Source organism: Falco naumanni, chromosome 14 (assembly GCF_017639655.2).
Source record: "Falco naumanni isolate bFalNau1 chromosome 14, bFalNau1.pat, whole genome shotgun sequence".
NCBI lineage: Eukaryota > Metazoa > Chordata > Aves > Falconiformes > Falconidae > Falco > Falco naumanni.
The window spans coordinates 12,581,885-12,603,274 of record NC_054067.1 but is presented as its reverse complement, the minus strand read 5'-3'; the positions used below and the strand labels follow the sequence as shown (position 1 = coordinate 12,603,274).

The 21,390-nt window shown below is 57.5% G+C and overlaps 1 protein-coding gene across 2 annotated transcripts; it reads left to right on the top strand.

Annotated features, from left to right (window-relative positions):
• The first annotated feature begins 13,223 nt into the window (after positions 1–13,223).
• On the top strand, positions 13,224–20,576 carry PLP1 (proteolipid protein 1). 2 transcript variants are annotated; one of them, XM_040614694.1, is made up of 7 exons: positions 13,224–13,369; positions 15,693–15,879; positions 16,366–16,522; positions 17,435–17,603; positions 17,812–17,885; positions 17,996–18,061; positions 18,532–20,576. In XM_040614694.1, exons 1-7 carry the CDS (start codon positions 13,366–13,368, stop codon positions 18,601–18,603), a joined length of 729 nt encoding a protein of 242 aa, XP_040470628.1. In that variant the 5' UTR covers positions 13,224–13,365; the 3' UTR covers positions 18,604–20,576. The 2 variants fall into 2 exon arrangements, with proteins under 2 accessions (XP_040470628.1, XP_040470627.1); XM_040614693.1 differs by having other exon boundaries at positions 13,225–13,369; positions 16,366–16,627.
• Positions 20,577–21,390: the final 814 nt, after the last annotated feature.

Genomic DNA, 21,390 nt, shown 5'->3' with positions numbered 1-21,390 from the left:
CTCTGCCGCCCCGTCGGGGCTGTGCTGGAGCCCGCGTCCTCCGCGGGAGCGGGACGGCAGGTCCTGCCCCGGCGCTGGGCGGGGAGGCGGCTTCCCGCGGGGGTTGCGAGGGGCCGGGGGCGCAGGGGGTCGGGGGGGCGCAGGGGCTGGGGGGGTGCGCTAGTGCGCTGGGATCGAGGGATGCGCCGGGGTTCAGGGATGGGGCAGGGCTGATGGCTGTGCTGGGATCAGAGGACGTGCAGGGCTGAGGGGTGCTCCGGGGAGGGGATGAGGGACGTGCTGGGATCAGAGGGCGTGCAGGGCTGAGGGATGCTCCGGGGACGAGGGACGTGCTGGGATCGAAGGCTGCGCAGGGGTTGAGGGATGCCCTGAAGATTCTGCCCGGCTGAGTGGGAGGGAGCGGCTGGGAACAGCTGGGGTCCTTCCTCCCTCTGCCCTGTCTGGCGGTGCCCGCCCCGGGGCCGCAGCACAGGGCCGGCGTGCTGGCAGGCTGGGGCACAGACCCCGCGGGGCTCAGCCCTCCTGCTGGGACCCCTGTGCTTGCCTTTCCCAGAGGCTCAGCGGATGGGCAATCCTGTCCCTCGGTAGGGCCAGGTAAGCTCCTCGGAGAAGGCAAGATGGACAATCACGTCGGCGTGATGCAGGGAGCTGCACTGGCTGCCGCGGAGAGGGAAACTGAGGCAGAGGGAAGGGGGCTGCTTGTTAACCAGGGCAGCACAGGCAGGGCTGGGACTCAGGCTGCCTCTGCCCCAGCTCCTGAGGCCACCCGGCCAAGCCTCAGAGTTGCCTCTGGTCCTAGGCCATCTGTGATTAATTTGTGAGGAAGCGAATAGTATTAAAAAAAGAGCAAAGCACAGAATAAATGATTCCCGGCGGATATGTCATTCAGGTTTCTGTTCACCCTACTGTCGCTGGCTCATCTCATTTATGTGTATTAATTACAGTTTGGTAATGGCTAGGAGCTGCCGTACAAAGCCATTGCTGCAGGGGTCTGCAAAGGAGGATCTCAGCAGAGGAGGAGAAGAGTGTGGTACCCCCAACATCCACTCTCCCCAGGGCAAGTGAGGGGCTCAGGTCTGTGCTGGCTTCTCCTCAGCCGAAAGCCAGCACAGGATTTCAAGAGCTCCCCACTGTTTGCTGTAGGGAGGCAGCGTGAATGAGGGCTGGCTGTATGAAGCCAAGCCTGGGGTGCCTTGTCCAGCGCAGGAGAGAGGGCAGGGGGCTGTAGGCAGCAGGCATTCAGCTGCAAGGCAGCATGCAGGAGTCCTCATCCCCACTCATCGGCTCTCCCAGGACCAGGAGCTAGGAGAAGTCTCCTCCAATTACTGTTGCCATTAATGTTTACGAGGCTGCAGTGCTGGTAGGCGCAAGGCAGTATCTGGAGCCCCAGGGTGCTCACTGTGTGACAGCTCCTTTTCCAGAGACTGTCCGAGCTAAGTGGACCTGACACCGTTGGAAGGAAGGGAGACAGCCACACTTTCTCTGCCTTCTGGGGAAACTGAGGCACCTGGATAGCATGCCTGCATCCATGCCTGCATCCACCGAGGGGCCTGGGGATGGCTGGAGGGGCCATGGAGCCTGTTCTGCAGGCAGCTATGAGCACGGGCTCTCACGATAACCAGCTACAAGCCTCAGCTACACATGCAGGGGTCAGCAGGGCACTGGGGCTGATCTAATGAGGCCCTTGGAGAGGCTGGCGAACCCAATGCGGCAAGGTGGCTCCCTGCGGGGCAGGGCTGCAGGGGATGGTGCAGCCATAGCACTCCTGTTCGCCTTGCAGCTCTGCAGGCAGCCAGCACTGCAAGGAGCAAAGCTGTGCTGAAAATGAGCTCTGAGAAAATGAAGGCAGCAAGCATCCCATCGGGAAGGCAAAGGCAGTGCTGATTTGTTGCCAGCTAGGTTGGGAGGATGGAGCAGGAGCTGCAAAAGCAGAGCTCGGCCGTTCCTGGTGGACCCCAGGCACTGCACCACATCCCAGTCAGGGGATTTTTGGGAGTGATAAGAACAGGCTTCTCCCTCATGTTCCTCAAATCAGACCATGAGGTGGTTTTTCTGTAAAGAGCAAAGATGCCAGCCAGCAGACAGCTGCCACTGATGGGGTCCTGGAGCAGGCACCCACCACCAGGCTGGCCTATGGGCTGCTCTCCCCAGCAGTGGTGAGGCTGGGGTGGGGGAAATACCACAGCCTGGGCTGTGGGCAACGGCTGCCAGCCTGGTGCAGCCCCCAGGGCCAGCACTGGCATGTCCCTCTCTGGGGATCCCCCTGTCCTTGCCCTGAAGCCATCCTCATCATGATTCTAGGCTCTAGGCTCTGCTAATAGGAGAGACACAGGCAGCAGAGGCTGGGGTTGCTAAGACAGGGAGGGAAGCGTGGTATCTTTTTTTCCCTTTCCCTCAGCTATCTTTGAGCTCACGTCAAACTGCTTCCCTGGGGCTGGACTCCTACCCGCTGTAAATCTGCCTGGATCCAGAGCCTGGAGGAAGGATGTGCCAGTCCACGCTGCCTGGACCCCAACCCCTCTCTACTGCTTCGGCACCGCATTGCCACATTAGGTATTTAATCCTGCCTGATAAACCCTTAGTGCATTTGCAGACAACACAACTCCAAAGGGCTGAGTGATTCAGCCCCTTGAAAACAGGTCTGGTATTTTTTTTCCAGGGGAAAGGTTGAGAGGTGCTTCAGCTCAATTTCAGGATGAACAGTTGCCTGAAAGATCAATTTTGCGCTGTTCATGCTGGGGGTGGGGGAGTGGGAAGGAGGGCAACAGGCAAAGGAGTGTGTTTCGCTGTTTGTGTAGGGCCACGAAGCCCCCCCGGGCTCCCCTGCCAACCTCAGGAGGCCAGGGACCGGGGTGCTGCTGCCCACGCTGCTCTTTGGGCTGTCCTTCGGAGTGAGCTTGGAGCTTCCCCTTTGCCCCAGAGCCAGGAGAACCTGCAGCACCAGGAGGAGCAGAAGTTTCAGGTGGGCACAGGTTTGTGGAGTGCTTTAAGCAACCTGCTCCAACTGCCCTCCAGCAGGTTTGGAGGGGGGGGAGTGGGTGCTGGGGGGGGGGGCAGGGGGAGTTGATAGCAGCTTAGGAGCAGCTCCCATTTTGAGGGGCATCGCATGCTCTGCATCTCACAGCCCCAGCCCCAGCGAGGGGGCAGCGCGTGGGCCAGCCTCCAGCTAAAGACAGGATAAGGACTCTGCAATTAATCAGGGGCAGAGGTAGGCTCTAGGAGACTGCTTATTTTAATTAGAGAGCCGTGCACAGCAGGCACCTCCATCCCCTGTCTCCTAATTTCCTCCTGCCTTTCTTCCCCTCTCCCAAGGCTCCCAGCCAACCCAGCCAGCTTTGGGCATCCTCCTCTCTCTTTCGCCCTAGAACCAGGACTTTTTTTCAGAAGCCAAGGTGTGAAACAGACGCTGCGTGCGGAGGGCTCTGCCTGCCAGCCAGCGTGCAAGCGCTGCTGTGCACTTCTGTTCTGTACCAATTGGTTAAACGCGTCATGAGCGCAGGAAAGCAAAGGGCTCCTTGTGGAAGAGTCAAGCCCTCTGTGCCTTTGGTTTAGGGCTATGCCATCTCCCCTTTCCATTTTTTAAGCCTCCAACCAATGAAAGCAAGGGAAAATAGACACGGCCTCCTTAGAGTTTCTAAGGAAATCAGCAAAACAAATAGGAAACCCCATGTGCCTGCATCTGGGGGGAGACCACCCCCTCCGCTCAGAGGTGGACACAGCAGCAGGCTCCTCGAAAGCAAACATTTTGAGATGTCTAATCAGGTGTGAAATTAACACCAGGAAAAACACATTCTTGAGGGTGACTGCGTATTGCTGCCAGCCTGTGGCTCTCCCTGGCCACCTGGCTTGTGCCCCAGCTTGGGAGCTCTGTTCTCATTTAACAGCACATTCATCTGGTTCCCCAGTGTCACGCTGGTCCCTGTCTTTTCCCGGAGAAGCTGTGTAATGGGCTGCAGGTGCTTTGCTTCCCCAGCAGGAGCTAAAATCATCTTAGGGCAATAAATGTGTGGCTAAGCATAAGCCTCAGATTAATAACTGAGGTGGCGCTTTGGTGAGGAGACTGGGGCTCTGCCTCATCAAGCTGGGCAGGGTGACCCAGAGGAGACTGCAAGGTGAACTGAGATGGGTCCCAACTCCAGCTAATGTCACTCTATGATTTTGTGGCACTTTTCCAGGCTAAAAATACCCCTGCTGTTGGTGCGGCGTGGGGCAGGCGCTGCATGCAGCAGCTGTGAAGGGATGCTCCGTGCTGCAGGACTGGCAAAAGGCATCCATCCAGTCAGTGGGGCTCAGGTGGCCCTGCCAGCAGCCATGGGGCTGGCCCTCCCACCCCCTGAGCAGCCAGGCTCAGAGGTCACCTCTTGTCTCCTCCTGCTCCGAGGTGACCTGGCATCTCTCTCCAGGGCTGTGCCAGATGCAACCACTCAGTCCTTTGCTGATCCTGGAGGTTCACACTGGCTCCTCTGGGTGCTCCTTGGGAGCTGTGGTTAGGATACAGCAGCTCCTCTGGGTGCATCTGGCCCATTGGGGACCAGCCTGGGGGTGGGGTGCTACAGCAGAGCTCATTTTGCTAACAAGGTGCAGCAAGGCATGAGGAGCTCAGCCCATCACTGTGGCTGTGGGGCTGCTGCATACACTAAGGAAATGTGCTCCCAGTCCCTCTATATAGCTGGCGGGGGTCGTCAGGTTGATGGACTTCACCTGTCCCTGTGTGTCTGAGCTGCTGGGGAGATGAGTTTAGGACACCTGAGCATGTGGCTGGAGGGTAGAGGGTTGCCAAGTGTCTCCCAAGCTTGGAGGCAGACCCAACATGGCAAGATCCAACTGGACCAACCCCATCCACCTTTACCACCTTCCTCACCACAGCAGGCAGCTCAGCCCTGCACCACTGCCATTGCAAGCAGATAGCTCAGAGCTGGGCAATGAGAAATGCAGGATCTGGTCCTAGGCCCATGTCTGCATCCATGATGGGACTTTTCAGGGTGATCCTTAATGATTCGGTCCCCTGTGCCATTGTGCAGCCTTGGCTTATGTCACGCCATCCTGGGGACCACTGTGATGGAGGCCACGTGGCAGAGCACAGCCACTGTTGTGGCTCGATGCTGTGCCAGATGGGAGCTGGCTGGGCGGCCAAGGGAAGGTCGGGGCATGTTGCATAAGCTGCGCTGCTGGTGGCCGTGCAGCTCAGCGCTGCCCTGGGGAGCTCTCTTGTGCTCTGTCAAGTTGGTCATTGCTGGCACAAAGGCTGCCTGAGCCCTGCCCAGCATCCTGGAGCCCTTGGGCATCCTCCATGCACACCGCAGGGTGTTTTGGATGTTGCTCTCCCAAAAGCTATCAAAGAGTCCAATGTTTTTCAAAACCAACCTTCCATCTAACAGACACTTACCCTCACGTGTATAACATTTCTGATATTTTATAGCAGGTTCTCAAGCGAGTATTTCGTGTACATCCCCCCACATCATATACGAGCAGAAGACTCCCACCCTGGCCTGAAGACACAACCTAGATGGTCCTAACTTGCCTTTGTGCCTCCTGGCACTGGTGGTGCTCTGTTTTGGGTAAATACGTGGATTGTATTTTTGGATAGAGCAAGCATGGAGGGAGCTGCAGATAGAGGGAAGGCTGGAGCAATGGTACAGGCTGATCCTGTGACCTTGGCAAGCCAGGCACGATGAACAGGGAGATTTAATTTAGATAAGTGTCAAGCGAGACTCTTGGGGCCAGCAGCAAAGCCTGGCAGAGATTCCAAAGCCGTCAGTGGGTGCCTCATTCCCCCAGGGTGACCTGGTCTTTTCCCGTCTTTGTGTCCATTCTCTTTTCCCACAGGTCACCCCTTTGCTGCCTACCTTGTCCCCAAATTGCCACGCAGTGTGGGCTGGTTCCCTCCTGAGGTTGGTGGTGCACTTGGAGGATTACAGGGAAGAAGTGTGGAATGGAGCAAAACTGTCTCTTGGCTGAGGATGCTTCCACCTCTGCTCCCAGAAATGGACCAGCTTGGTGAGCAAGGGGACCTGGTGGGGTTGGGATGTGCCAATGGGCTGTGAGGAGCAGTTCTGGGGTGACCGCACTGGCCTGACTCCTGCCCCAGCTGCCTCCAGCATTTCCAATTACTCTGGGGAAAATCTACAGGATTTTGACACTGCAGGACCCCCCCAACCCCTAACTTCTGCCTCCCCTTGCCCTACCCAACCCCACAGCTCTTCACCCTGCCTGAGCCTGGGAAGGAGAGGAGCTGCTGTGTAAAACTGATGCCCAGCCAATGCCAGGCTAAGGAGTGTTGTACCAGCAAAGGCAGGTGAGGGATGTGGGACAGGATTATTGTGGTCCTCCAGTCTCCTCCCCACTTTGGGGTACTCAGTTCTGTCATCCTTGGCCACGGTTGCCATGGCGATGCACATCCCTCTCTGCAGCAGGAATGCTTGCGGGGTTTGATGAGCTCTGTTTGCTGTTCTCGCCTCCGTGGCTTTCCTGCCCTCAGCCCCAGCAAGAAAGCAGAAGGACATCACCGGGAGCAAAACATGCGGTTGTGTTGCATGGCGCTGTCTGCAGGCTGTCCACCTCAGCCTAATTGGATGGGGTTTTTTCTTTCCACTCAAGAACCCCAGGAGGGACAAGTTTGGAAAAAAAAGCATTACACATCTGTGGCATCAGGCAGCAAGCAGGAGGGAGAAGGAATGAGCAACCAGACCCCTGTCCTGCGACCCCCCACTGCTTCCTCCCCGCCCCCTCCCCAGCAGGGCTGCCACGGTGGAGATGAAGGATTTGTTTAATTAGACGGCAAATCCTCCCGCTGCTGCACAGATGCAAACGCTTCCCAGCGGAATCTTGGCTGTGGGAGTTGGGGTGCAGCGTTGCCCTGATGGCACCTGCATCCCGTGGAGCTGGTGTCGTGGTGCCAATAAAGCTGTGGCTGGCAGGGACAACATGCTGGGTGCCACCCCAGTGGTAGTGGTCATGTGGCTGCAGAGGATGGTGCTGTGAGGAACCTAGTGTGACCCCACTCCATCCTCTGCCTCTGCTATTGTGGGCTCTGGGGTGGCTGTCCTGGGGTCCCTGCTACAAGTGGATCCTGGCAAAGGCACCTCATCCGTCCCCATGTTACCACCTTGCCACCCTGGGGGAGTGAGGTTGATTCTCCCTGTGCAGCTGCCAGCACAGAGGGGCTTCACAGCAGCATCACCTAAGTACATGTAACAACTGGAGCAGCAAATGAGTCCCTTGTCCCCAGAGCCACCCTGGGAGAGGAGACTGCGTGGCATTCATGGGTAGTTTCTGCCTGGCTTAGCTGCAGGGGGGGCGCAGGAGGGTTGTGCAGCTGCTGCTCTCCAGCTGACTCTGCGAGAGCTGCCTGCGTCTGCAACTCTGGGGAGAGGCAATGGATGCCAGGTAGGAAATGTCTGCATCTCACACGCTTGGTCCTTCCATTGGGTTTGCTCTCCAGGAAAAGCCACAGTGTGCTCTCTGTGGCTCAGGCACAAGGTGCTGTGACAGCAGTGCTACCCCGGAGGCTCTCACTCCTGCCCTTTTGCTGCCCAGCCCAGCCATCACCTCCCCAGCAACCACTTGCTCATTCCTCAGGAGACCACCACCACAGCTGGCACCAGCTGGCTGTGGGAAGGGTCCCACCAGCCTGGTGACAGGGCTTGGAGAGGATGGGTCAGACCCTGTCCCCTGCTCCCTGGGATAGCATCACCCCTGGCATGTGTGAGCGAGCTGGGGCTGGGGCTGGCATGGAGGTGGGCAGGAGGAGAAGCATCTTCCTGGGCTCCGGAGGGAAATACAGGCAAAAGCTCCCTCTCCGGGTAGAAATCCAAGACAAAACATTGCAGGCATAACCTCTGCTGCTCCTGGACTGCCCTGGCTAACTCAGGACCTTCCTCAGCATCACTGTCTCTCCTCTGGGCTCAGGGAAAGTGTGGGACAAGTTAGCACCTCCTTGTCTGTTTGGAGGCACATGAATTCACCTGACCCTTTCAAATGGGTCCCATGGGCAGCAAGAAATAAAGGGGGGTACCCCAGAGCTGAGCTTGGCCCCAGCGCTGCCTGCACCCTCCCTTTACAGAGCCCATTCTGGCTTCACAGGGGTAAATAGAAACAGAGTGATCCTGATCTGTATCTGCTCTTCTCAGACACCACTGGCTCCATGGAGGCAGAAAAACATCTGCCTTTCCCTTCTAGGATTTTCTGAAAGATAAATGAGAACAGTTCAAAAATATGACCTACGAATGGCAGAGTGAGAGAGTAATGAACAGCCCGGAGAACATCAGGCTGAGGCATCTGTTTACCCTCCTTTAGGAAGAAAATCAAGGAGTAAGGCAGTGGATATGAAAGGCAAATCTGCTGGAAAACCAGCCAGGGGAAAAAAAAAAATCTCCTTCTCTCCAAACTTGAAATTAACCCAGGGGAATCGCTGCACCAGGCAAAGAGTTTGGTGAGAACTTTGGGGGGAAATGAGAAACTAGAATAAGCAAGCAGTTTGGACCAATATATTATCCCCAATTTCTGCAGTAAATAACAGGGCTATTTGGTGGGTAAAAGGTGCAGCAAGCAGCCAGCAAGCCCTCCGGTGCCTGGGCTGCCTCCCGCATCAGCTGAGCCCTGAGTTGTGTTGCCAGCAGCTGCCTGCACCCCTGATTGCTCCCTCCCCGGGCAGGAGCAGCCATGCCCTCACACCTGTGCTGCGTGGCCCTGCCACCCTGGGCTTCACAGCCTGTGAAAGGTGTGGGGACAGCAGGGCAGCAGCGGGGCTCCTGGCTGCACCACCTCCAGGATGCCAGACACGCTGCCCCGAGCATGCCTTGGGGGCTGGTGGCCTCCTCGTCCCCCCAGGCTTGCAGGTCCTCCTACACCAGCGAGCCTAGACACGGTGCACAGGCTGGATGAGAAGACCCTCCAAATTTTAAAATTTGGTATTTTACAAAAAACAGGCTCCTGCAGGGGAAAACATCAGCCAGGCACTTCAAAAAGAAGGCATGGGCATCTGCTCATCTTCTCTAAAGGGCAGCTAGGTGAGGAGGTGAACTCAGCTGCAGTGTCACCTCAGCTGCCCGGCACCTCCGTGGCTGCTGCTGCGGCCCCTGATAAAGCCCAGCAGATGATGCAGGCAGGTGATGGGTGCTGGTGCCAGGAAGAAAGGCTCTGGCCCTGGGTTGTCTGGCAGGGCTTTGTACCACTGCCTACAGCGTTGCTTGCTAGGGGGTCCTGAGAGCCTTGGAGCATCCCTGGAGTGTGAGGTCCCACTGCTGCTGGCTCCCATGCCCAAGGCTGGTACCCACTGCCCAGCCCTTGGCTGAGCCAGGCAAGGGCTTCAGCCCGCTCATCTCCCAAACAACCCCTGCCCTTCCTCTGTCATCCCGCCTGTCAGTCTCTCCTTCAGCATGCCTCCCCTGTCCTCTGACAGCCCCTGCCAGCTTCTTTTTTATTTTTTTATAATTTAATTTTTATTAGCACATTTTGCAGCCTTGCAGCATCCCGGGAATACAAATAGGACAGCGAGTGCAGCCAGGCCCGGGCAGCAGAGTGGGGCTGGCTCTGGCAGGCGTCCTTGGCACTGCCGGGAGGAAGCAGCTGGACAGATGCTGCCGGTGTTGCCGTGTCCTTCCCACAGTTGCCATCACCTTTCCGCTTGGATAGGGCTGACTGGGAGATCAGGAGATTTTGCACGGCAGGAAAATCCCTGGGCATCCCTGGCTGCTGTGTGCAGCTGCCTGGCTTGCCCTGGTCGCAGAGCTGCCCCTGGGCACTCGGAAGCAGGACGGTCTTGGGTTTTACCCTGCTGATGGGTGAACCAAGGCAGCAAGGTGGGTGAAGAAGGACAGTTAAAATCAGCAGCAGATAATGAGAAATTCAGTCTGGCCGGGGAAGCAGCTGTCTAAAAATAGCAGCGAGGTTCTCAGCTGTGACAAGATACACTGGGATTTCTCCCACTGCCCCATGTATAATGAATAAGGGCGCTGCACGCACCATCGCTGGTTTCTCTTGGGTGTATTGTGGCTGTGCCTGCATTTTGGGGGTGCAGGATGGAGGGTCTTTCTGTGTTTTGCAGGGTCAGCACCCACTGAAGTGTGTGATTTTGGCCACCGTGTGTCTTTGAAAACCCAGCCCCGTGCCCAGCCCAGGGCAGTGCGGAAAATGAGCCTATAGGGGTGTAAGCAAGGAAATCGATTAGAGTGGAGAAAAGTCCTCCCCGAAACTGTGAGGCTGCAGCAGCTGGGAGCGAGCAGGGAAACTTCTTCTCTCAACTGGCCCCCCTGCTGCATCCCAACTTGCCCCACAGAGGGCTGCCCCTGTGCCTGGCATGCCCAGTGTGTGCAGAGGGCCAGGGCAGGCGGGATGCTGTCCTGTGCCATCACTGTGGTGGGAGCAGGTGTGACAGACTGTCTGCAGTGGTTATGGGTGGAGTGGCTGCATATGGGGATGGGGACAGGGAGGATGCTTTGGGCCCCTGCCCCATACACTGCTGCTTGCTTTCTCATCTTGCTTCTTTGCCCTAAAGTGGTGGAGCGGTGCAGATCAGTGGTGCCTGTGTGGCTCTCCCTTTGCCATTACTGCCACCTGCTTGTCCCCCCAGCCCCAGATTCGCCTTCCCCATGGCCCAGGGAAAGCCTGTGTCTGAGCCACAGCTGTGAAGAACCAAGGAGAGAAGAGAAAAACCCACAAACATCCCAGAGAGCTCTTACCATGCAGGGAGTGTATTTAGAGATGTGTGTGTGTGTTTTCTTCCCAACACTTATTTGGTGCAGCCCGTTCCAGTGTCAGTGCAGACTGCAGGCGGCTGGGGAAGCAAAGCCTTCTCCGTGTCTGGTTCCCGGCACGCCTTGCAAGGTGCAGCATGGCAATCCCAGGCTCTGTTAATGAGTGCAGGTAGCTAAGCCCTTAATTGGCTGGTGGGAGGTGGTGTTGGACATAACTGGCCGCTGCCCAAGGGTCAGAACAAATTGCAAGGTGATCCAGGTTGATTTATAAGCATGTTTATTTTTACCAGCCTGGCATGGCCCTCTCCCGGCTGGCAAATAGGGATGCATCTCCCCTCCCCTGCCTGAGAAATAGCAACATTTTCTCTGGCAGGGACGAGCCGACAAGGAAACTTCTATGTAGACTGGCAGGCTCCCTGCAGCCGCACACTGCCCTCAGGGCCTCATCCAGAAAGGGGCTGAGCTGCAGAATGGCTCCCAAGCATGCAGAAGCATGTGGTTACACACTGAGGATTTGCAGGAGATGCTCTCACAGCCTGTCCAAGTGAAATGCAAGCAGGCCTTTTCAGCATCCCTGTGGCCATGTACCCTTGGGGCATCCATCCCCCCTCCACCCACCTCAAGCGTGGGCAGATGGTGCAGCGTTTGGGGTGTGCTGTTGGCCGCACACTCAGCTGCTTTGTGCAGGGTACCCACCGTCCTGGCAGAAGAAAAGCAACCCAAACCACTTTCCTGCATGCTTTCTTCTCCCTCAAGCCTTAGAAATCCAGGGAGGGGGTTTCGGCTTCTCCCCCCATCTCCCTGTCTTGCAGCTCCACTCTGGAGCACCCGCAGAGAGATGGGCTCATCCCTACTGACAGCTGGTACCAGCTGCTAGTGGCAGCACCACGGGTTTCCATCCCAGGGGGGAAATGCTGACGAACAGTGCTTGATCACCAGGAATTTTAAGCCACTTTGTGCAGAAATCACAGTCCCTCTTAGCTGTGCACCTTCTCCCTGATGGGGTAAAGCTGCTGCTTCCCCCCAGGGTGTTCAGAAATTACAGAGCTGGCAAGACTGGAATTTCTATGGTAAGAAAAAGAAGGGCTTGCATTTTTTTCCCCAATGTCTTTTTTATTTTTAATATTATGTTATATTTTGTATGTTATACTTACGAGGTTTTTTGACAGCATATTTTTTCCTCCTGGCATCGAGGGGTCCCCCCTTGTGCTGCCCTGGGGTGCAGACTGGGCCCTGCTGGTTTCCAGTGGCTGTAGGGGTCACAGGTTGTTTCCAAAGGGATGTTGCAAAGCTGTCCCATGGCCATTACTAGGTGACCGTGGCCAGGTGACACCGCTGCCAGGTCACCTGGGTGCCACCTGGAAGGCTAAGGGAGGTGCTCAAGGATGCCACCCACAGTGGTGGCAGAAGCTCTCCCTGCTTTGCTGTCCCTCCCCAGCTGTTCCCACCCTAGGGCTGGCTCGGGACCCCAGCCAGCCCTCTTACACCCTACCTTACAGTGAGAAACCGAGGCAGGGAGTGGTGCTGGAGGGCCAGGAGCTGGGTGCCACCGAGGCAGGGTGCAGCTGGCCACCATGAAGCCCTGGAATCATTTATTTACTCAGCTGCCCAAGCAATGTTTTCCCCCAACCCATCTGCAGGCAAGCCAATGGGCGGCTGTTTGGGTGGGTGGGGAAGGGGCAGGGGTCCCCACAAGGTGGCCCACCCTGTTCCTGGCTTGCTGCAGTCCAGGACCCCCCAGCCCACCAGCATCCCAGCCCCAGGGACAACCAGACCCTGCCACCTCGCTGCCTGGCACAAAGCAGTGCACTGAGGGACACAGTGGGGCTTTGTCCACGCCATACCCGCCACGAAGGGGCCGGTTGCCCTCTGCAGGCTTCCCCAGCCCCATGCTGGCTCCACAGCCACAGCACCCAGGGGAGCAAGGGGCATCCGTGAGAGCTGTGGTACCCAAGGGACATGGGGCACCCAAGGGAGCTTGCTCCGTGTGCTGCAGCCCCTGGAGCCATGATACCCATCACTCGGGAACCCCACGGCTGTGCCCACCCGAGCACCGTTCCCTCACAGGGGCCAAGGGGCAGGGAAAGCATCCACAGGATTTCCATCAAAAGAGGGAAGACTCCCAGTTTGGAGCCCCTAAGGCTGAAAGCAGGTCCCTGGGACAGCGGACCCCCATTCCCCGCTGGCAGGAACCGGGGTGCCATGGAGGTGACAGAGGGGTATCACTGCTGTCCTGTGGGGCTGGTCTCCCACACTGCCGCAGCGGGCAGCCCAGGGCAAACAGCCCGGCTGGGCCCGGGGGGTCCCAGGGCTACCAATGAGGGGACACCCCATGAACCCTCCCCCACCCCCAAGCTGCTCTCTTTCTTTTGTAAAACCCTTTTCCCCCAAAAGCCCTGAGCAGGGCCGTGGGGTGGCTCTGCCCACTCAGCCGCTAGGCACCCAGGAGCTGGCAGCCAAGGGGTGCTGGGGGGGCCGGGGGGAGGGGCGGGGTCCTGTCCCTTTAAGGGGGGTGGCTGTCACTCAGAGAGCCCTTTTCTTTGCTGGAGAGCGGGACAGGCACCCAGAGGGGGAAATACAGGGCGAGGGACCGCCAGGCAGGCGAGGGCTCCCGCAGACAGCACCAAAGCAGCCGAGTGGGCAGTCGGGGGAGGTGACCAAGTCCAGCGCCATGGGTGAGTATGGGGTGAGGGTGGCAGACACCCGGGGAGCTGTTGCTGGTGGCTCTGGGGACCCTGTCCCAGAGCAGAGCCCCCTGAAACTATTCTCTGGCATTGGGCAGCTCCTGGTGGCCCCGGTGTGACCACGGGAGCTGCTGGGGGAGGGCATGGCAGGGGTGGTTTTCTTTCCCAAAGCGCTTTTCTCTCCCCCGTGCTCTTGTGCTGTCTGTGGGGACAGATGCCATCCCCACAGGTGGTCCCACCCGAGCCCTCACCACACAGGCTGGGAAGATGAGAGCTTCTGCCTGGGGCTGGTGGGAGCTGGGAGGTCCAAACAAGGCGCTGCTGAGACCTGTCACAGCTCGTGCCACCTGTATACCGTCAGCCTTGGGAAAACAGGCACTCCTCGTGCCTCAGTTTCCCTATCGATACACCAGAGCTAATAATTACTGGCATAACCCCCCGCCCCCCCCCGGGTATCAGGGGTGCTCTGTTCCCAGGGGTGCCATGGGCTGCCGGCACCCTGCCTCCTCCTCCTCCTCCTCCTCCTGTCTGCAGTGTATTGTTTGGCTCCAGCAGCAGCTAAGCCCGGGTACAAGGCCTGGGATTGTGTGGCACAAGGGCTCTTTCTCTCCTCCCTTTCCCTCCCCAGGCTTCCCCAGTGTGACTTCCCAAAGCCCAAGGGGCCAGAGCTGTGGCAGGAAGCCTGCCAGGCCCTGCCACCTCCTGGGACCCACAGACCCCCGGGACCTGAGCCATTCACCATATCCCAGCCCCAGGCACCTGACACACCACTTTCCAGGTGGCCAAAAATAAAAATAAAACGGGCAGGTCTGGCCCAGCACCCCGGTCCCCGTGGGTACCAGCGATGTTCAGGGAGCAGCACTGGCCAGGAGGAGTAGGACCCCCCCTGGACCTGCCACGTCCAAGGCAAACAAGAGGGAGGGGTCCCAGCACTCCCCCATAGCGCTGCCTTTGTTCCCTGTTTGCTCTCCGCAGGGGCAGCCGCTGGAGTGGCAGTGCCAGGACAATCCGCTATTGTCCTCAGTGCCACTGCGGGACCTTGCTCCCAGTGGGGAGGGGAGGGCGCTGCTGGCCAGGACCCCACGGCTTTCTTGTCTGTTGAGGGAGGAGATAAGCACTGTGGGGTCCGTGGAGGGAGCGTGGGTTTGGGAACACTTCCCACGGGCGCCTTTCTGGCACTCACAGCAGAATGCTATGCCCAGATGGCATGTGTTCAGGCAGCCGCCATGCTCAGGAGAGTGGGGTGTCAGAGCCCGCATCGTGGGGACGGGGAGCAGCTGCCCTGTGAAGAAGTGTTGCACAGCCAGGGCAGCAGGTTATTGCAGCTTAGCTGGAGCTAAACCGGCACTCCAGAGCTGGATACCAGTGTGTGCAAACCCAGCTGGCTGCCAGCCCCCAAACTGGGCAGGAGGGAGGCTGGCTGAGCACCTCCAAACCATCCCATTGGGAACCTGAGCTAACGGTCCTGCATATTGGAGCCCTGATGTACGGGAGGAGCAGGCGCCCATGGCCCCACTACTGAAAAAATGCAGCATTTAGGCAATCCAAGCAGCACGCTGGGATGTGCCCTTGCTTTCCCTACCCATGCACAGGTACACGTGCCCTCTCGCAAAATAGTTGTCCTGAAGGACTCTTACACAATCACGATGCTTGGGGCACTAACATGGCTCCTCTCCATAAGCACATCTCCCATGTAACGGGGCTGCTGCAGCCTGAGCTGCCCGCAGGGTGCCAGGATAGGGGGTGAGTGCACCCCAGCGCCGGGTGTGTGCTGGCTCCTCCTGTGCTGTCCCAGGGCCGCGCCACATTGCTGGGTCTCTGCTGGGGCTTGTCTCTGTGGCAATGCTGTGTTCCTTCCCATCTTTGATGGCAAAAGAAAAATGCGGGCAGCTGGCGTCCCCATTGCCTGCAGCTGGGCTACGCCAGCAGTGGGGAGCCCATTAGCAGCTTGCTTGCCTGGTCCCGCTGGTATTACGCCACATCACCTTGTATTTCCATCTTATTTCACACGGGTCGGCATGGCTGGCTTGCCTTGGCTCCCTGTCCACCTCACACCCAGAGGCTACCTTGTGGCCCCAGTGCCCTGTGTTGCCATCACCCCCTGTCCCTAGAGAACTTAGAGAACTCTCTCGGGGAAGCTACTGAGGTTTGGCTCTCCAGTACCACAATGAAAAATTTCTGGGTTTTCTTTCAACCTGCTTCCTTCCTCCCGCTGGGCATCTTCCTCCCCCTGTGCTTGCCTGCTCTTGAGCTGCAGGCTCTGAGTGCTCCCTGTCCTGGCGGTCCCGTCCTGCCTCACCTCTCTTCTCTCTAGGTTTGCTTGAGTGCTGTGCCAGATGTCTCATTGGGGCACCCTTTGCTTCACTGGTTGCCACTGGCTTGTGCTTCTTTGGGGTAGCACTGTTTTGTGGCTGTGGGCACGAAGCCCTCACAGGCACTGAGCAGCTCATTGAGACCTACTTCTCCAAAAACTACCAGGACTACGAGTATCTCATTGATGTGTAAGTACCCTGCTGCGGTGCATTGCCCTCACGCCGGGGCCCCTTGCGTCTCTGTCTTGCTCTGTGCCTAGAGGAGGTGTCCGGCCAGCGTGGCCAGGGAGATGCTGTCACCCAGGCACCATGGAGACCCCAGACTGTTTGCCATGTGCTGGTGTCACAGCTCATGGCAGAGTTCAGGGGCCACTTGTTTCCGTTTCACACCTGTTTTTATCTGACCCTCGCTAGATGCCCTGGCTAGAGCTGGACCTCTGCACTGGGTAGGTACGGAGGGCACAGGGGAACCAGTAGCAGCCCACAGCCTTACTTACTACAGCTTTGCCCTGGCTCCCTCCTCTTGTGGCTTCGCCCTCTGTTTCGGTCCCCTTGGGATGGTGTGGGGAGGGTAAGTGTGGCAGCCAGGCTGCCCTGGCCATGCCACATGCAGGGTTGAGCTCCCCAGCACCGCTCTGGTGCCTGAGCATCCCTGCCTGCTCCTCTCCCCGGCAGCATCCATGCTTTTCAGTATGTCATCTATGGCACGGCATCCTTCTTCTTCCTCTATGGAGCCCTGCTGCTGGCCGAAGGTTTCTACACCACAGGCGCCGTCCGGCAAATCTTCGGGGACTACAGGACCACCATCTGCGGCAAGGGCCTCAGCGCAACGGTAACTGGGGGCCCGAAAGGGAGGGGAGCGCGAGGCCCCCAGCGAGCTCACTCATTGCAGCGGGTGTGTCAGTGTTTGGGAAAGTGGCTAGGACATCCTGACAAGGTGATCTTAACCGGGGTTTGGCACCCCTTCGCGCGCCCGCAGCGGGTTTGCCACGCTCGGCGTGGCTGAAGGGCAGGCAGGAGACTGCGGCTGTCCCGGGTTTTGGGGTATCCCAAAGGGAAGTGCAGCCTGGCCACCCGCCCCCAGGCCTGCCATGGCCCCTGGGGACCAAAGCAGCCCAAATGGCCACATTTAATGAAACCACTTCATATTTAAGCATTGGTGGGAAAGCCATGAGCATCTCCGCGATGCTGGCAGCCCAAGGATCTCCGGCACCCAGTGCCCCCGAGGGCTGTCTTCTCCGCTGTGCTTGGGGACCATGACAAAGTGCTGGCAAGGGGAGCCTGTGGCCTGGGGGAGCAGAGGGGGATGGCTGCGGTTCCCTCGGGGCCAGTCGGGGTGGCACCACGGAGGGAGGGCAGGAAAGCCACACTTGCACACCAAAGCGGGTTTTGCAGCTGCCCTCCCGCAGAGGCCGAACCCTGCTTGGCCTCAGCCCCAGTTATCCCCCACCCGGCACGGGACGTGGCAGCCATCCTGCTGCCACTGCCGGTCAGCGTATGCACGCGTAGCCGGCCACAAACCTGGGCCTGGTGCTGGCCCTGTGAGCCACAGGAGTGCTGGGCTCGGGCTGCTGCTCGGGGACGTGCCGGGTTCGGTGGGTGGTGCAGAGCTGGATGCAGGCAGCACCTCAGTCCCCTGCCTGCCCCATGCCCTCTCCTGCCTGGGGACCCTCGCGCTCCCCTGTCTGTATCCCTGGCCGCTCGGTAACCGTGGCTCTGCCCTGGCTTGTCCTGCCCCTTGCAGTTTGTGGGCATTACCTACGTTCTGACCATCATCTGGCTCCTGGTCTTCGCCTGCTCTGCAGTGCCCGTCTACATTTACTTTAACACTTGGACCACCTGCCAGTCCATTGCCAACCCCAGCAAGACCTCAGCCAGCATTGGCACCCTGTGTGCGGATGCCAGGATGTACGGTGAGTGCCAGGTTTGCCACCCAGGAGCCAGGGCTCAGGATGGAGGAGGGGGGATGGAGGAGAGGACCCAGGCAGATAAGGCTGGGATAAAGCAGGAGCAAGTGCTGGAGAGCCCCAAAACACTGGGGTGTGCGCAGCTGCGGGAGGCTGGGCAAGGCAGCTGGCTGGCAGCTGTGCCCAGCTTACCCAGCTCCCTGCATCTCACCAGGTGTCCTGCCCTGGAACGCTTTCCCTGGCAAGGTGTGCGGCTCCAACCTGCTCTCCATCTGCAAGACCAGTGAGGTGAGCACTTCTTGCCACCCTACACATGCTTCCCTCAGCAGGTGGCCTCATCACTGGCCTCTCAGCCAGCATGAGGGACCCTGGGAGCTTACACCCTTCTTCCCTTGCAGTTCCAGATGACTTTCCACCTCTTCATTGCAGCCTTTGTGGGGGCAGCCGCCACGCTGGTCTCACTGGTGAGTCAGTGCTCCCCCTGCCCGGCTGTTCTCCTCCACCTGGCAAGGATGTGGGGGCAGAGGACAATAGAGGTGTTGGGCATGGACCAGACAGAGCCTGTGCTCGTGTCATTTTCTGGCACGGAAGTGCAGATGGGGAATTCAGGCCATAAGAAGGCAGAGGTGGTTCCTGGAGGGGATCTGGAGAGGCTTTAGGAGCCCACTGAGGAGAGGTCCTGCTGCCTCTGTACTGAGTCCCCTGCCTTTCCCCAGCCCTCCCCTTGGTTTACACTAGCAACAAAACATTGCGGTGTCCCACTGGTGCAGCAGGGCCATGGAGCTCTGCAAGGCAACTGCCCTGTTGGGGTGCTGGGCGGGGGGATGCTACCTCAGGCATATGCCAGCGAGGAGTCCCACCCTGCTTGCCCTCCTCACCCACAGGAACTTAACTTCTATTCCTCCCCCCTTGCTCATTCTCTTGCCACCCACAGCTCACCTTCATGATCGCCGCCACCTACAACTTCGCTGTCCTCAAGCTGATGGGCCGAGGCACCAAGTTCTAGCCCTTGAGGTGGATCCCAGCCAGACCAAACACCCTTCTTTTCTCTAACCCTGAGGCTTTAACACTGCAGCCACCCGACACCAGGTCTCCTGCGTTAACTCTGCCTTCGCTGCTGACTCCCCTCTTCTTCCTCCCTCACATCCATCCTGCTGAGCGTGACCAGGAAGGAGAGCTTCCCACCAATGGACACCTCTTCATGCACTTTTCTCTCTCTGCTCATCGGTAACCGGTTCGCTCTAGGGCCAAGCCCATCAAAGCCAGCCAGAGAAGAGGAGGGACTTACTCCAGTGTCCCGATGTTACCTAGGGATGAGCAAAGGCCTTCACGCTCCTGGGAGGAGGAAATCTGTGTAGGTTGCTCCATGAGTAGCAAAAGGCTACGTAGAGAGAAAAGGAAGTTGGCCCAGTTCTGGTACCATTGCTAGAGACTCTCCTGGAGCTGTCTGCTGTCACCACCCGTGGATGGAGAATAAAAGAATGATTTTTTTTTTTTCCCTTAGCAAAGAAAGATCAATTTACCCCAAATTGCCTGCTGCAACCAAGGCAAAGGGAGTTCAGGGCAAGGATCTTCCCATTGCAGAGAAGAGAGTGCTGACCCCAATGCTGATAAAGCCCTAATCCAGCTGCCCCTATTAAAGGCTAAAGGAGTTTGGTGTCTGTGGACAAGGGGGACTCTTGGCTTTACCCTCCAGGCAGCAAGAGGCGGCAGATAGGTTTGACCGAGAGGGGACATCTCTGCGTCGTGCCCTGGGAGTGTAAAGCCAGAGCTGTCCCTCTGTAGGCAAAGGATGACCCTCTGGACTGTGCACCTTCGCCCGCCCTGCCCTGCAAGCGCCGCGCTAGCCGCACGCTCTCGTCCCTTCACAATGGTGCTCTTTGGGGTGACATCTGCTTCTCTAACCTCCGCTGTGTCGGAGACCTTGATTTATTTCTCACCCGTGTCAAACATAACTTTCCCTCATTCTGTCCCCCTCTTCCCCTCTTTTTTTTCCCCCATGTTTCCTGCAAGTCAGGACAACTGTCTTGTGTCTGCCAGGGCGGGAGGGACTGGTAGCATCTCGCTTCCAGCCAAGATCCATGAAGGATTTGAGGAAGGAAGGAAAGGTGGCGGTTTGGGGGTCATGGGGTGGAAACATGGCCCTTCTCTGCAAACCAGATTCTTTCTGGTGCCAGTTCAGTCCTTTTCCGTGGAGGGGGGCAGTGAGGCAAGGGGTTTGGTGGTGGTGGCCTCTCCCCCGTGACTGCTGTCCACAGCAGCTGGAGGAAAGTCCTCTGGCTGGGTAGCGTGGGTCCAGCCAGACCCACCAAAACGCTATTTCCAGTCCTACCAACCAATTAGTATTTTGTTTTGCTCTTCCCTGCCTCTCCTTAATGCTAATCTTTGTGTTTGTTTATTGGAGAAACTACTTTCAGTGGCAGACTGTAGCTCCATCTTGCATGGATTTTTTTTTTTTGGTCTGTATTGTTATTATATTTTTTTTAAGTGCTGGTTTCAGCAGGGGCAAGGATAAAGGAGCAGATCTGCTGAGCAGAGCATTTGGAAGATCCTTGCTGCCGAGAATGCTGAAATAGGTTGGCCAGGCTACCAACGCACATGGGCTGGGGAGGGGGGACATGCCAGGAGGGACAGCAGGGTGGGGAGAAACCAGTCAAGATCTGGAAATTCACATCAATGCTATCTCTCTTGAGGGTTTGCTGGGGTTTTTTGGTATGCATCTAACAAAAAATAACCAGATCTTCCTTCCCACCCTTGTCCCCAGATCCCAAACACACACACACACACGTGCACACACACACGTAGACACACACACATGCAAAAAGAGAGTTAATCAGCTGAAAGCATTTCCTTCATTTCTGATCTAGAATTTCAACTTGTTAACAAGCAATAAAAAGGAGCAAGTTTTTAGAGACTTATCTTACAAGATGTATTTTATAAAAATTAAAGAAAATAAATTAAAATTAAGAACATTCTGAATGAGATACATGTCTGTCTGTCCATTTGTTGTGATGGCTTTCCCACCCCCGCCACCCTGGCCAAAAAAAAAAGCAGGGAAGGGGATGCTGCAGCGGAGAAGGCCCCAGAGGAACAGCACTTGCCAGCCCCACATGTGGGCCAGCAGCCCCTGCAGGACTCTGCCCACCCCTTCTCCCCAGCCCAGCCAGGGGTCCATAACCCTGACTTCAAAATCTTTGTTCCCATCTGGGGAGCCCTTAAAACATCTACTTTTCCTCCAGCCCCCCAAGAGTTTCCTCTTGTAGGAGCCCTTTGCTTGTTTTTGGTGATGTGCCGCTGCCCTTTAACACTCAGCCTGCATGGTGACAGCCTCTGCCACATCTCCTAAGGCAGCACCTACAGCATGACCACAGCACAACTAATTGGCACAGCTTGAGCAAAGCTCACTGGCTCACATCAGGCAATGCACATAATATGAGCACATCTAGAGTCATGCAACATGCGTTACTCACTCACCTGCAGAGAGGCCTGTGTGAAATAGGATGGTCTTGTTTAGGCATGAGGGCAGACTTAACTGTCACAGGGCCCTACATGTCCTGTCCGCGCACTCTGTGGGTGGCCGTGTGCCATTTGCTGCAGGGTCGTTAACAGTTTGCACAATGCTGGTGCATGGAGAGGTTACCTCTGGTGTCTTTCTGCCCCTGATCAGATGAACACTGACCTTAGACACACATTTCCACAGCAGCTACTCAAAAACTATCAATTCAAATGTTGCTTCTCTTGGAAATTCCTCTCAGGAGCTGTGCTCAGGAGCCTCCAGGGAGCAAGGCCACTG

What these genes read in the sequence shown, in the direction of transcription:
- PLP1 (XM_040614693.1), top strand. An exon ending in TACGAGTATCTCATTGATGT is followed by an intron (nt 15,880 to 16,365) that starts GTAAGTACCCTG and finishes TCTCCCCGGCAG; the next exon opens with CATCCATGCTTTTCAGTATG. An exon ending in GGCTAGGACATCCTGACAAG is followed by an intron (nt 16,628 to 17,434) that starts GTGATCTTAACC and finishes TGCCCCTTGCAG; the next exon opens with TTTGTGGGCATTACCTACGT.